Raw genomic sequence first — 15322 nt, 5'->3', positions numbered from 1 at the left:
CTTGAGGATTTTGCGGTCTTAAGTTTTCATGTCCTTGGCAGGCAATGGCTATGCAGCCACAAAAACAGTCAGGCATAAGAAGGAGAAACACTTAGCTTTTTTCCCGAAAATTATAAAAACTTGTATGACAAAAATCAAATTCGTGGCTGGATAGCCACTACCTCCTCGGCATTGCAGTTGATGCGGTTAGTAGTTGCCAGTTGCTAACACTCTGGTTGTTTCTCAGGATGGTTTCAAGAATGCTCCATATTGCTTCACAATGATGTTTCTGGTTTTGTGGTTTGGAGGACAGATTTTTATTGCTTGTGCAATTTCTCAATTCAGTTTTCAGTTGTTGGTTTTTTCTACAAGAAGAGTTATGATGCTCTGTTTCTCAACAATGTGGTTTGTGTCTGTCTCTAGTTGACTTGGATTTCCCATTTCGATCAAACTTGTGTTGGAAGGTATGATGATGCTTTGGGTCTTACTGCGGTGTGCGAAGATCCGCATGAATATGTTCATGGGATTATGTTTTTGGGCTGAATGGTTATGTGCTACATTAATTATCTACATTTTATGTTTGATGTCAATTTTGGAGGATGTGTTGTGTGCAAACCATTTGGGGCCACTTAAAAAGATGTGTTATGATGTTTTTAGGTCCACTTTATCTCTTGTAGCGGACTGCAAGCAACAATTGTATTTGGTGGTCGATTTTGATAAAAATTATGTTTTTGTTTTGAACAACCTAATTCAAGGTTTAAAGAGGAACTTGACATATATTGAAGATCATTTCAGCATGCTGTTGTGAGGGTCAAGTGTGTAGGATGTGGAATGAGTTGTTTGAACATGTGTTATAGGGAAGTGTGAAGATCAAATTGAATCAGAGTTCCATGACTTTTGGACTCAGCTCAGACTCGATATGGGTAACTCAACTTGTTAATCAGCTACGACCAGGCAAAATGAAAAAACCTTTAATATTTAGAGATTTAAAACTCGTTTCATGCACCCATTAGTGAATAAAGCTTAAAGACACTATATCGTCATCAAATAGAAGCTAATTTGATCGCATAAATAAACATACATCCATCACATATGTACAAATGTAAATTGTAGCTAAAGATAATACAAAACATAGATATTAATTCTATATATAAACAAATGTATACAAAATCCATGAAATCCATCAAATTTTTGGACTACTTGATACATTTCTTCCCTGCTAGTTGCACACCTAGAGCCTCTTGTTCTTCTCTCTTACTTTTGCTCTCTTCTTCTCATAACAAGAAAATAGATCACCTTTTAGGGGCAAATAGATCACCCTTTTAGGGCAAAACAGAAAACATATGAAAAAGAAAAGACGGCAAACACTTTTTTTTTAGCCACAGCATGGATAGTGACATGCATGTCATGGTTCTTGATCCTCCGAATCATGGGGAAGAGTCCTTGAAACCTGCCCACAAATGCACAGCTTGCCACCTCATACAACTCTCAGCAAATCATGGAACTATGGTTTGATTATTGAGCCTTCCCAATCATATCAAGCAGTTTGTCAAAGTTTGAGACAGCAGAAGCGTGTGTGGTGTTTATCATGAAGTTGGTTGCTTGAAACAATGATTCAAGGGCAGTTTCTTACTTGTCAACCTGTTAAATGTTACATCTCAATTTTGGAGCCATTTGAAAATGTTCATATAGCTGTTGAGGTTTCATGTAAGTCAATTGACAAGTAAAATTAGTTACGATCATGTGAAAGGGTAAGATGGTTAATTGTTATAATTTCATATGAAGTTGGCATGCTAGTTAGCCATTATGATGGTTTATGAATAATGAGTAATTATGGTAAATTGTTATTATATTGAGGAATATGATATAATCATGGAGAATTCCCTTGCAAGAGCATGTCGAAGGGGGGAAACATTGCCAAAAAAGAATTGGGCACAGAGGGCACCACCATCACTGAGCAAATAGGTACAAACCTTGAACTACCATGGCTAAAGGGTAAACGACTAGGCAAGCAAGAGTGTACGTTGGACGACCATGAGTTGACCTATTAAATTACACATCATTTAATAGTAAAAGAGATCACTAAGCATGAATTGAAATTTGAACAAATTTGTACCTTTGTAGTTGTGTTGTTGGTTAAAGCCTCCTGATGTATAATCATGTCTTATCATATCGACATCATGATACCTACATATCTATACACGTACATACATGTATATGTGTACATATGTAAACCAACTTTATATATATATATAAGAATAAGAACGTATACGCATGATATTTGGCATATACTTAAGAAATATATGGTTGGAAATTTACACATGTACACGTATATGCATACATACATATATAGGTATCTATAGATACCATGATGTTATATATTAAGACATTATTATTATTTCTTTCACCATGGTTATGGTTTATTATTATTTCATGTGAGGCCACCTTTCATATTTCTATTATTTTCCATTGGGCCTTGTAAGTTGAGATGGCCAATTTAAATATTTGTGCCAACAACTTCTTGTTTGCATTTGTAACTCTCACTGCCACCCTCTTCTTGTAACCAAGATAACGTGCAGATGATTTGTTCTTTAATATTCTTCTCGTTGTCTAAGCGCTCTTCCTCTCGCAATTATTTCAATTATATTTGTTTTGCAAGGCACAAACCCTCAGAGCATGGATTAGCTTCTATGTTTTGCATCGTTATTCCTCAAGACTATAGCCGGAGTTCTTACATCTGCAAGACACAAATTCTTCCTACATTATGAGTTCATATAGATCTCAAGTAGAGTCATTGGAAAGTGGTGCTTGTCATGCATCATGGATTGACAAAACACGGCAACAAGTTGTATAAACCGACTCCAGGTGGAGCACATTCCACATCTTATTTTGCATTTCATGTTTAAATCTTGATGTGAACTTTGAAATATGTGCATCTAAATTTGAAGCCATTTCATGGCTCATGCAGTATAGGCAGCCACCCGGTGGGTGAGCCCGATGGGTGAGCATGTAAGTGAATAAGGTCTCTTTTCTTAAAGCTCTAATATCGAATCAGAATGCCAATCCAATGGCAAACTTTGATTCATATCTAACTGATATTCACAAGAGGGTACATCCATCAGTTTGAATAATGAATTACAACTAATTGCTGGAGATTTCCATTTAGAATTAATCTCATAACGATATATGATTTTGCTTAGTCAAATCTGTGAAATACACTTTATATAGGGACATCTACTCTTTAGTCCACAAGTTAAGGACAACAAGCATAAGAAGATGCAAGTCAAGTATACTTCATGATTCTGTGATGAGTCCAGAAGGGACATAAGAACTTGACTATGACTATAATTCAGAAAGAATGCTTAAGCTTACACCCAGAAAATCCATCCAAGAGGGCCATCTTGGCCGAGATGAAGGTCCAATATTCAAATCTTTATGCTTAGTCAAGTGGTGGGAATGATACCCTAGTACCAAGATGCTCAGTGGCTGATCAAGGTGTTCCATGTCTATTTTCGGATGGGGAGGGTCTTTCTCGTTAGAGAAAGTGTGGGGATAAGTTTAAGGTCCGTGGTTGGGAGGTTTAAGCCCCTAACAATGTTTCCCCTCTCCACAAGATGCCAAGACATGCACCAGACAAAGATAAGTTATGCATTCAAACATTTGCTGGTAATAGGTATTTTACTTTTATGATGTTTATACAAGTAGAAGATATGATGGATTGATTTACATCATCAATTCAATTAACTCCTTAAATGAAAGCAACTTTTTGTTAAATCTATAGCCCAAAAATGCAAGAAGATAACCAACAATAAGCAGAAGACAAAATTGAAACAAGGAACACCATAAATATCCTAGGAAAACCCTTCTAAAATGAAGGGAAAAACCCTGCCACACAACAAAAACATATCTTTATTGATAATAGAAGTTCAACTGTACAAATTCCTTTGCTTGATGCGAATATATAACAATAAGAGAGACTCTTCACATTATAACTGAAGGTCTCTTGAGATTCTCATAACTCCTAATGACTCTTCAAATATTCATGCCTCAATGCATGTGAATGACACATGTCATTTACATTTAATATTACAAATTAAACTTAAGTGTCCTTTTCAGCTGAAGATGACAATAACGATAATAACGTCCAAGTTTTGAGAGATAAAGATCTCTATCGCAGCTACAAACTTTAACACTTTCTCGTCAATGTAATTGGTAACCAATTAGATCGGTTGATCTTCCAACTGAACATGGAATATATCTATATGCAAGAGATAGGTTTAACTGATGGATTGTTATTTCAGTCTTTCATTTATATAAATAATGAATATGAGCATATCTTCTAACGATACTTGATGCCCTAAATGCTACAATAGTATTTGATGCCCTAATTGATACAATGGTATTTGATGCCCTAAATGATATAGTGGCATTTGATGGCATTTGTCATTTCGATAAAGTGATATAGCTATTTGTTCCTAAGCAATATTCATGGACTAACCTGGGATTTGCAGAAGCATCCCTAGATGGATTCGGTTTTGAATTCTACAGTATGTGGATTTTAAATTCCGTGTTAAATTCATTGATGGTATCTTCAATTGTTCGTTATGAATTTAACTAATTGTAACCATTAATCTCATTCCATGAACATAACTGATATAACTATCTTCCTATGAATATGAAGTAATAATTGTAATTCTTTGATATGCTCGTTGTTAGTTAAGACCTAGGAAAAGGGGTTGTCACATTAAAGGTAGTATTCTAAAGGCTTGTTGATTTAAATTCATGATATCCATGTATCTTGTTGAAAGACAATGAGTCCCTGTTGGAAAATCTGCACCTTTCCCTGAGGTAGTACTTCTCAGTCTAGAAGTCCTTTGTATCTTCCTCAAACGTTGTGTTCCTTAGCTTGCAAGTCAGATTGATGCAGGGGCAACCCCAAAAGATTGAAATTGATCAAGAAACAGCTATTGTGCTATTTCACAAACTGCTGATTTCCATACCTGCGAAATTGCGGAACTTTTTCTATTTCACAAGTCACCTTTCTGCACATTTGCAAAATGGTGATCTGCTTCAAGGAAACATGAAACCTGATCAAGGAAACTCATTGTATGCCATGGAGTATAAAAGGTGTAAGGTGAAATCTCAATTTTGGTTTGTATATCTCTGATCTGAATTTCTGAAGTGTTATAGGTTAGTCAAGGTGTGTATGTTCATGTGGCAACTCAATGCCAAATTCGATCTAGGATCTTTAGAATCTTAGATGTCATATCTAGGTGTCTTTAGAATTTTTAGTTGAGTTTGAGCTGAACAGAAGAAGGCAGTAAGAAAAAAGATTCACAAAAAGACAAGAGGGATCAGCACAAAGATAAAAACATGCAATGTTGTCAAATTTACATTTGGACAGCAATGCAAATGGCTAAGAATCTCTCACCTAACAAATAAGGAAGGTGAAGTTTCACTGACAAAAGAAAGACAAACTGCCTCAACTCATTCTAGTATATAGATTAGTTCGGTGTACAAGGAAGAGTAGTGAAATGAAGTAATACAAAGTTTCAAAAGTTTTCCTGCATCTTATTTTGTTGTTTTAATTGGATTTTAATGTATTGATGACCTACGGAACTAGAAATTTTTGTGTTTCCTTGTAGGATGTTAGCTTTCATTTGAATCAAACTTGATAAATTTGAATAAGTCCTAGTGTATTTTCTGGCCATTTTCCTAAGACTGCTTCTAAAACCCCAGTCTAATGAGGGTTTTGCAGAAAATACTCTACAACTTGAAGATTCTCCCGTAGGTTCTAATGGCCTTTTGGGGACTTCAAAAGGTAGATATGCCCTCTCAAATAAAGTGGATTTCATGTTTAAATTTACAGGGAGCTGGGAGAAATTTGAACCCCTAGCCGAGCATCTCAATGTGACTAACTGAGTGAAGTTACTTGTTTAGTGCTACAGTAGAAGTAAACGGTCAGGAGGGTGGTAGTGATGGCCTCCCTTACAAGCTCTTGGCAATATTGAGGATGACCTGCCTTAATATTGCTATTTGAAGCATTTTTAAGAAATTCACTATGTGATTGGCTTTGCAGGTTGTATTACAATATATTGAACTAAATATTGTTTATGATATGATACATTCATTCAAATGCTAACGCTGCTATGAGTTTTTAATTTATATATTATAATGTTTATATGCATAGTCATAGTTTTGAATATTAACATGATTTCTTGTTGCCTTATATTAGTAATTAGTATTACTAAGAGCAGTTCTTACTTTTATAGTGCTTAATATTGTTTGCAGTCCTAAATAAGGAATATCTCAACAAAAGGACATTACATTGGTAGGGCATGCTGCTTCCTAAATAATGACCCAATAAACAAAAGTTCTAATACTACATTGAAAAGTTGTAAGAGAATCCAATATTCTTCATATTGTCAAAGCACCAAAGTAAGATTCCAATTCAGCTGCATGCATATTTAATAAGCACATGCTTAATGCAAATTGCTATATGTTGATTGACTATGTGCGCTTAGTAAAACTTGTCCGGATGATATGCCAAACAGTGCTAAATTCAAGAGAACATTTTATGTGGTTTCCAACTCCAAAAGAAAGACAAATAACAGACTACAAGGAAAAAAGAGAAAGCAACGATATGATAGTAACCAACCTGAAATCTGTATCTTCGTAAAGTGACTCCACTGACAGAGGAGCCTCAGAATTGGCACTAAGAATTTCCTTTGTACGCTTTACTTGTTTCTTCAACTTTGCCATTGCTTTAGGAAATTTTCTTATGTCAACTCCAGTCCCAAGTTTATTATTAAACTCATCTGCAAAATGCTCAACTAACCGCAATTCCATAGTTTGCCCACCCGATTTTGCATTCCATCTAACATCTTTAACCTGTAACAGAAAAATAAAATAGCATCTAAAGTCCCATAAAATATTGAACTAAAACAGTAGCATTTTATAAAACAAACAAAATATGGGAAACTTCTGAAAAATCCAGCAATAAATGGTATACGCAAATCAATAAACAAAACACATTTAAATTGGTATGAATTTTACTTTCTTTCACTATTCTGGGATGTCAGTTACATGTTAAATTGATGAAGACCCTAATGTCCTTAAATTTTCTCCCTGTGATGGAGTTGGTGTCAAGAATGTAAAGATAAAAGCATTATGGTTCCTTCCACCACACAGGTTTTCAAAACAAATTTCAGCGAAGCAGCAATAGGTAACCCTCACAACTGCTGGCTGAAGTGTGCTCAGACATACAATCCAACAGGTGCTTGTTAGTTACCAATGACCAAGCTCAAGAGATGTCTCTACTAAAAGAAACCAAATTGCAGCACGAAAGGCTGGCACAGGCAGACTGTGGAAGGTGATTCTCAAGTTACAATATTGGTGATTAATGCCAAATCACCAACAAGCTCTCATCTCAAGTAAGTAATAGAAGAGGCCTTATAGTTAGCCAAAAAGTCAGAACTAATGAAAGTTTGACACAGCAAGAGAAATGGAAATATAATACAGACTTAGTTGCTAATATGTTACAAAGTTTAGGAACAAAGTCAGGGGCCCCAAATAGCTTCCAGGATATCATGTCACAGGGAATATCCAATGTTTAGTAGTTCTGGGTGCTACCTACATTCACTAAAAAGCCCCTAAACTTGGACTACATTTGAACTACAATTTGGGAAAACAAGGAGATAGAAGCTACTCGGTTCCTGCATGTCGTGTAAGTTCAACTTCAGTCTCAAACAATTATGGAGACCATAGTTGGTACACTCACCGATTACTTTGTGAGTAGCAGGTAATCGCCAAGTTTTCTCAGCCAGTGAGTATTTTTAAAAAACTTGTCATTTCAAAAATTCAGCCCCCTCCAAAAAATCAGAGAGTAATCGCTGATTTTTCAGCGAGTTTTTTTGTAAAAACGCATGAGTATTCCTTTAAAACTTTGCCGCACATTAGCCGGTTATAGGCCAATAGAATTCATTTTTGCAACACCAGTTTTCTTTTGTGCGATCAAAGGCTTCCAAGGTATTCTTACCTTATTGCAAGTGATTCAAGGCAGATTTAAGTGGATATAAAGAGCATTCCAACCGGTTTTAGAAAACAAATCTCTTTCCCAAGTAGGTTTGATGAGATTGTTTTTATACTTTTAAAAAATGTTCCATTGTTTTCTTGTTGCCAATCAATGAATTCAAATCATTTGAAAGCATTTCAACTCTATGTTTGAATCATTTGAAAGCCATTCAGCTCTATGTTTGACAATTTTTTTTGAAGAATATGTAAGATTTTTTAAAAGCAAACCCTAGCTGTTTGTTTTGTTTGTTTAGTTCATAGATCTAAGTTCTAACTTTTGTTTATTCATTTTTCTATAAATTTATGTGTAGGGCAGCGGTTAAGCATTTAAAAAGCATGGCAAGTTCACAGGAAGAGTGGCCACAAACTCCGTACCCATCTCGATATATAGGCACTCAGCCTAGAAATGCAAGAGATCAAGCATAATGTTATGCCTATGAAACTCCAAATGATGTTGCAAAGGTTATATGCATTCCATGTGAAAAAACTATTTTTGGAGGCATAAACCGCTTCAAAAACAACATTTCAATCTGATACTCCCTATTGGTTGAATTTGGTGAACACAATTTCCATATTGGGCAAAGGGTGCAAGCCCCCTTCTCGCAAGGATTTGAGAGGAAGGTTAGTATTTTACTATTTAGTAACTGTAAATAATTGAAATCCACTTGAGTTCATTGTTATATTTTAAGTCTTATTGGGATTTCCTATTTTTGCCTAACACTTTATTACACCTAAATTTTGTAGGTTGCTTGACAATGCAGTTGATAGGGCAAGAGTATTGATAGAAGACCAAAAGAAAGAGTGGAAGAAATATGGCTGCACGATGTTATCTGATGGGTGGACAAATGGAAGAAGTAGAACCATTATTAATTTCTTGGTTGCTTGCAAAGATGATGTGGTGTTTTGGAAATCTATTGATGCCTCCAATAAAGCGAGAAATGCACACATTGGCTCTAATGTTGGAGAATGTTGACAAAGGTGGGAGTAGAGAATGTGATGCAAATCATCACAAATAATGCAGCAGCATATGTGGCAAGAGGTAAATTTAATTTTTATGTTCAATATGAATCATGAATGTAATGCTATGGTATTATTCAATTTAGATTTGATGTAAATATGGAAAGCTTGTAACTAATTATTGATTTTTTACTAATCTTCTAGGTGGAATCCTCCAAGAGAGGCATCCCACACTTTTTTGGTCACCTTGTGCAGCACATGTCCTTGACCTTCTTTTGGAGGACATAGGAAAACTTGATTGGGTGAGTCCAGAGGTGGAAGATGCAAGGCGAGTCACCAAATATATCTATAATCACCCGTGGGTTCTTAGTTTGATGAGAAGGATCACTAAAATCAAAAATTTGATGAGACCCGCTATCAGAAGGTTTGCAACAATGTTCTTGACAATGCAAAGTATCATTGACACAATATTGCCTCTGAAATGCATGTTTGTGTGCGTTGACTAGGTTGCTTCAACTTACTCAAAGAAGCCTAAAGAAGAAGTTGTGGCATGGCTTGTCTTTGATGATAGTTTTCTTGAAAAGGCTTTTGAGATTGTGGAGGTAACTTCAAGAATCAAAACATTATTTTTTAGTTGATTCAAGTTTCATTATTAATTTGTAACTTAGTATGTGAGCAACTAATTTGTATTTTTCAAATTTCAAATATTGATGTCTATGCCCCTGATTAGAGTCCTACACATGTGATGGACAACAATCCCCAATGGGATGTCTTTATGAGGCCATGGATAAGGCCAAAGAGGTTGTTAAAAATTACTATCATGCGGACAGACTCAAATTTGACACCATTTGGGAAATAATTGATAGGAGGTGTTACAATATGCTCCACCAACCTATTCATGCAACAAGCTACTTCCTCAACCCCAAATTCAAGTACTATGATTCTCCTTGAGATTTTATTAAGACTTCGTTTTACTTTATTTTTCAAGGTTGTGTACTAAGACTTGATTTCATTGTATGTTTGTTTAAGGGCTGAGGATTCCTATTCAAATCCTAATGGAAAGGTCATGGAGGGTCTCCTTAGATGCATTGAGAGGATGATATCCGATGAAGCGGAGAGACCTTGTTGTGACCGAACAACAAGTCTATGTGGAATCAAGGGGTAATTTGTTCTCTTCTACACTAGCAAAGAGAGCAAGAGGCACTCAAGCCCAAGTAAACCATCAAAGTTAAAACTTGAAAGCTTTTGCAAATTGATAAGTTGTGTTTTCTTATTATCTTTTTTCATTGCTTTATAACTTATTATATTTTGTGCTGCAAATGGTTGGTGGTCAACTTGGGGTAGAAATACCCCCAATTTAAAGAATTTTGCTCTCAGAGTCTTTTGCCAACCTTGTAGCGCATCCCATTGTGAGCGCAATTGGAGCTTATTTGAGTCCATCCACACAAAGAAAAGAAATAGATTGACTCAAAAAAGTCTCAATGACCTTGTTTATGTGCACTATAATCTTAAGTTGCGCATAAAAAGGGCACAGAGTTCAACAATACCTGGTCCACTTGATCTAGATGAGATAGATCCTTATTCTGATTGGACGACACAAGAGCCAAGTCCATTGTTTTCAGCAAAGGAGGTTGTTGATTTGGAGAGGCAAGCCATAGAAGTGGGTGCGGGAACAGATTTTCATTTCACAATGGATGACATTGAGGACAAGGATGGTGAGGATTTAGACTCAAAGGAGGAGGCATTACCAATGCCACATATACGAGAAGATACATCCACTTCTAGGACGCAAAGCCAATCAATAGGGATGCCAAGCGAGAAGGCACAGCGACAGCGACGGACTTCACAGTCACACAGCTCACACCTAGTCCCAGTGCGGGGCACCTCTTCAAGAACTAGACACCCTCTCTTTTTTGCTAGTAGAGCTGGAAAGAGGAAGATGTGATTGTATTTAAGTATTTACTATTTAGTATTTACTTCTAGACTTCTAGTTTGACAGAAACTATTTACTATTTTGCTTCCCGCCATCAGCATTCAACATGAGAATGCCATTTTGTACCCACTATGCATTTATATAAATATCTAAACTTTGCTTGTTTCTTTTGTGTTCTCTTTAATTAACTCATTAAATGCAACTTCTCATTAAAATTTGCAAAATAAATGTATTTTTAATTAATTTTAGACATTTTTTAGGTTCCCAAGTTTTTTTTAAAATTGGCCGATTTTCTCTTGAATAAACTTTTGGGGGCTTGGCAAGTTATTGCCGAGTGCGAGCTTTCCAACTATGATGGAGACATTGTAGGTATTTTGAGAAATCAAATTTATTTTTTTTGCAGCAGGGATGAATGAAAACTAAAGTAGAATATGAAATACTATTTTTTGTGGTATTAGGCAATACCTAACAAATTTGAATACCATAGAAATCCAACCAAACCATCAATAAAAACCACTAAAAAATTGCACACATTTAAAACAACTGACAGATACATGCAGGACTACATATTGTGGACATAAGATTTCTTATTGTATTCCTATTGTTTTATAAAAGTTTAAATAAATACTAACGAGAGCAAGGTTGGTGTCAATCTGCCAGATATGGCCCCCTATTTTGGCTCCTTTTGTTGAACTCTTTAACTCTCCTTTTTGTATAAATGTTATCAAAGAAGTTTGCATGTAGCAAGCAATCCTTAAATGGGCATCAATGTGGAAGTCTGCAATATATGAATGCATGAAAATTATAATATCTTCCCCGCTAGCTGCTAGTCCTAATTTCTAATTGGCCAAGGTACAAGAGAGATTAGAAATAATTTAATAAAGGTAAATAAGATGTTAGGCATAGATGATTATGTGTCTACAATTAAGAACTACTCTTGACACTCTCTCTACATTGAGAGTATACATGCTTGAGCTAAATATGCAAGGCCAACTACAAGGCTGCTTCCTCTCCCCTGAACCTTTTCTCCTTTATAAAATAAATGTATCCAAGATCTTATAATATAGCAAAATTTGACAAATGGAGTAAGAATAGGAAATAAATATATTTAGAAATGAGAATATGTGAAGATAAAAGTTTAGAACGAGGTGTCACAAGGAATTGTATTGTAATAATCATTATTCCCCTCTGCCAGGTTTCTTTTGATTTCTGCTATAGTTGGTTAAAAAGAGCGCAGTTTAGATTTACAGTGTAGTGTAGAGATGGGATGACATGATGCTCACCTCTCCCTTGCGTGTGTTAAGACTAAAATCAGTCAGCAAGATAGGTGGCTAAAACATATTGTATCAGCTGTAAGATGTGGATGCTATATAGCATTGTGAGGAAAGAGCACAATGTGGGACAGTAAGGGATTGAGAGGTGGTCCATGCAAGGAATACTGGAAACACAACATCTCAAGAGTATTATAGAGCAGAAAATTGATCAACCAAAGTTTGAGATAGCTAAGAGGTACACTTCTAAACAATCAGTGCATATACGTGTGATATGGACATCTTTGTACAAGCACAGCATATTTCCTAGAGTAACTAGAATGAATACCAACTCGAGACAGCTGGCCAGGTAGGCCTTCCATTGAGAACTGTTGTAGATTTCATCTTCAAAAAAACTCAGAGTGGAAGCTGTATCTGATGGAGAATTGCAATGTAAGCCTGAGAGTTGAAGCAAATCAGAATCATTTGTAACTTTCAGAGGCTTGTCTTGATTAGTAATGTGTATAATATCAGTTAGGGCCCACCTTTGCACTAACTTTTGCAGGAATGGAATCACTAAGCCTAATTATCTTCAGAAACAAAAATAAAGAGTGGTTTAAAATTAATCCCAAATTTAGGTTTTGAAGATAAATTTATTAAACAAGTATTTGAAACCTCAGTTCACATAATATCATAACCACAGACAAATGCAGTAATGGAAAAAGCCATTTATGGCCATGAGACCCATACTCACTTTGATATAACATTAACTGAGTTAGTCAGTAAGTGAAATAGAAATAAAGATATCCCTCCGTTATAGTTAAACATATAGATAGCTACGAGATACATCCTTCTCTGGGTTGTCACAAGAGGTAAGTTAGACTAATGATGTTTTTGTTATGTTATAACAGAAGAACAGATAAAGCCTAAAGGAGAAAAATCACAGACAGCGTTAAAAAATGAATCTAGCAATTTCAACATGCATGAGTTAAAGACAATAACATCAAACCGCTGGTGTACATCAAACTGACATCTATATCCAATTTATTGCCTAAGCACCGGCTGTGCTGGTGTTTATTCTTGTTCTTTCTACCTTGAAAAGTCAGATCCTGGGTCTCCCTTTAGGAAACTTAATGGAAAGGGAACTAACTCTGATAGCAGATCAGTCTGTCATGTAAGCCGTGTTTGTTTACTAACACGTGGGGATTCAGCTGAAGTTTTTTATGTGATATTTCCTGAAACTAACCCACCCGGCTCTAAATCCTGTAATGGTCTCACGAAAATGCCAATTTTGAGCGGAACTTTTCGTGGAAGCCCGATTGTTGATGTATCATAATAGCTTCATTGCTCCAGTGCTCGCATCATTCCGAAGTGCTTGGGTGCTGTCACCTTGTCTGATGATTACTACTAACTAATATGAGAGGAAAGTCGTGTAAGAAATGGCTAGACACGAATATTAGCCCCTTAGACCATTAAAGGATCACTCGAGCATTAAATATTACAAAATATCACAAAAAAATGTCTTTATCAAGAGTTTGATTTCTAAATATTGTTGCACTACAAAGCTCCAATTTATTCAAAATACTGGCAGTCGGAATGTAAGCATACCTGAAATTGATTGGCCGAGACAGTCTTGCCATACTCCTTGGTCGGATATGCAGAGAAATGAACAAGAGCAGCATAGACACTGTTGGCACCCATGTCATAAAACACCACGTGCCGCGACTCATTTGAAAAATCCTTGTCAATTCCATACTGAAGAGCTGCCCCAGAATGCTCATTAATCAGGGACAACACATTTATTCCAGCAAGCTGAGCCGCCTGGATTATTCCATTCCTCTCAGCTTGTCCAAAGAAAGGTGGCACACAAATAACAGCGTCCTTAATTTGGGATTTGGCATGGAATTCGGCTAAATTTCTTCCATAACTCAAAATCATTGAAACTAACTCCTCTGCCGAATAAGTGGAATTGCCATCGTCTGTTCTAATGCCCGCAGCACCTCTCGAATCCTCAACTATGTCATATGGAAGGTAAAGCGAGTCTGCAAAATTCTTAACCTGATTATATGATTTGCCTACCATATCTCTGGTGTGCATAAACACTTTGTTTGGATAGCGGGCAGAGATTACTGCGGCTTCCTCGGCCACCAGGCGGTTTCCTCCGTTGAATGCAACGAGAGCAGAGCTTTTCCGCTTCGATATTTCATTTATTGCTATAGAAATTGGGCTCTGCCCGGGCTTCAAATTTACCACTGCAACCTTCATCCATTCTGACCCTAAATCTATGCTACATACTGCGCAGAATGCAGGTGCAATTGACAGCAAAAAGGATAATAGCACCAAAGTAACACTTCTACGACGAAACAATTCAAACCCCATCTCTACTAATGCAAATACTGGGGTTTCTAGGGTTTAACGAACTCGAAATGAAGTTAAGTTTTTTGACTTAGAAGGTTCGATCCATAAACAACTTCCTGAATTGGGAAAATAAATATGATAAAGTAATGATCAACATGAACCCTTATGCGTCTGCCTTGAACAGATCTAGAAACGTCAACAAAAGGTTCCAATAAAAGAATTGAAGCCCCGCCGCCCAATCGCCCCTGAGAAAACGGTTTTTCGGATCCCTTAAACAAAAGATTCGAGAAAAAAATTAATGCTTTTGAAACCGTCTCGAATGATTCTTAACTGGAGGAGACAAACCCATGGTTGATGTACCACAACAGAGGTTTTCTTATAAGAAATCTAAGATCCTATTCCATAGAGCCTGATCTACCTGACTCGAAATTTCTTAACTTGATCCAGATCTGTTTCCAACTGATTTATTACAGAAATGCACTCGGATTGTTTAAATAAGAGAACTGGATCGAGTAGAGATCAGAGAGATTAGAGAGGGAACTCCCAGAACAATCTAAATCGAAACGTGGTTTATACGACAGGGTCCTCAGAAGGAAAAAGCGCAGCGAAGCGAAGACAAGTGAGAAGCCAAGGACACGCGGTTAGCCAATAGGAAGGTGCCACGTCATGATAGTGCTGATGTGGCAATCGTTGGAGGGTTTACATGTGCTGGATACATTGGGTTCGTTGGTCCGTGGAAAGTTTAGTAAGGAGAGTTGATTGTCAACGGTAA

General features: G+C 36.4%; 1 protein-coding gene across 1 annotated transcript in view; it reads right to left on the bottom strand.

Moving 5' to 3' along the window:
- Positions 1-15095, bottom strand: part of LOC149529370 (heat shock protein 70 (Hsp 70) family protein) — a 44485-nt gene extending 29390 nt beyond the window's left edge. The window contains exons 1-2 of the mRNA XM_089810513.1: positions 13801-15095; positions 6638-6870 (exon numbers count right to left, since the gene is read on the bottom strand). Of these exons, the coding sequence (XP_089666639.1) occupies positions 6638-6870; positions 13801-14571 (1004 nt within the window). The 5' untranslated portion in view covers positions 14572-15095. The remainder of the gene's footprint in view (positions 1-6637; positions 6871-13800) is intronic.
- Between the last annotated feature and the right edge of the window lie 227 nt (positions 15096-15322).

Source organism: Cupressus sempervirens, chromosome 11, assembly GCF_028749045.1.
Source record: "Cupressus sempervirens isolate cs-2001-9-10 chromosome 11, ASM2874904v1, whole genome shotgun sequence".
Lineage (NCBI taxonomy): Eukaryota > Viridiplantae > Streptophyta > Pinopsida > Cupressales > Cupressaceae > Cupressus > Cupressus sempervirens.
Note: the sequence above shows the minus strand (reverse complement) of the source record. Positions and strands in the feature narration are given on the sequence as shown.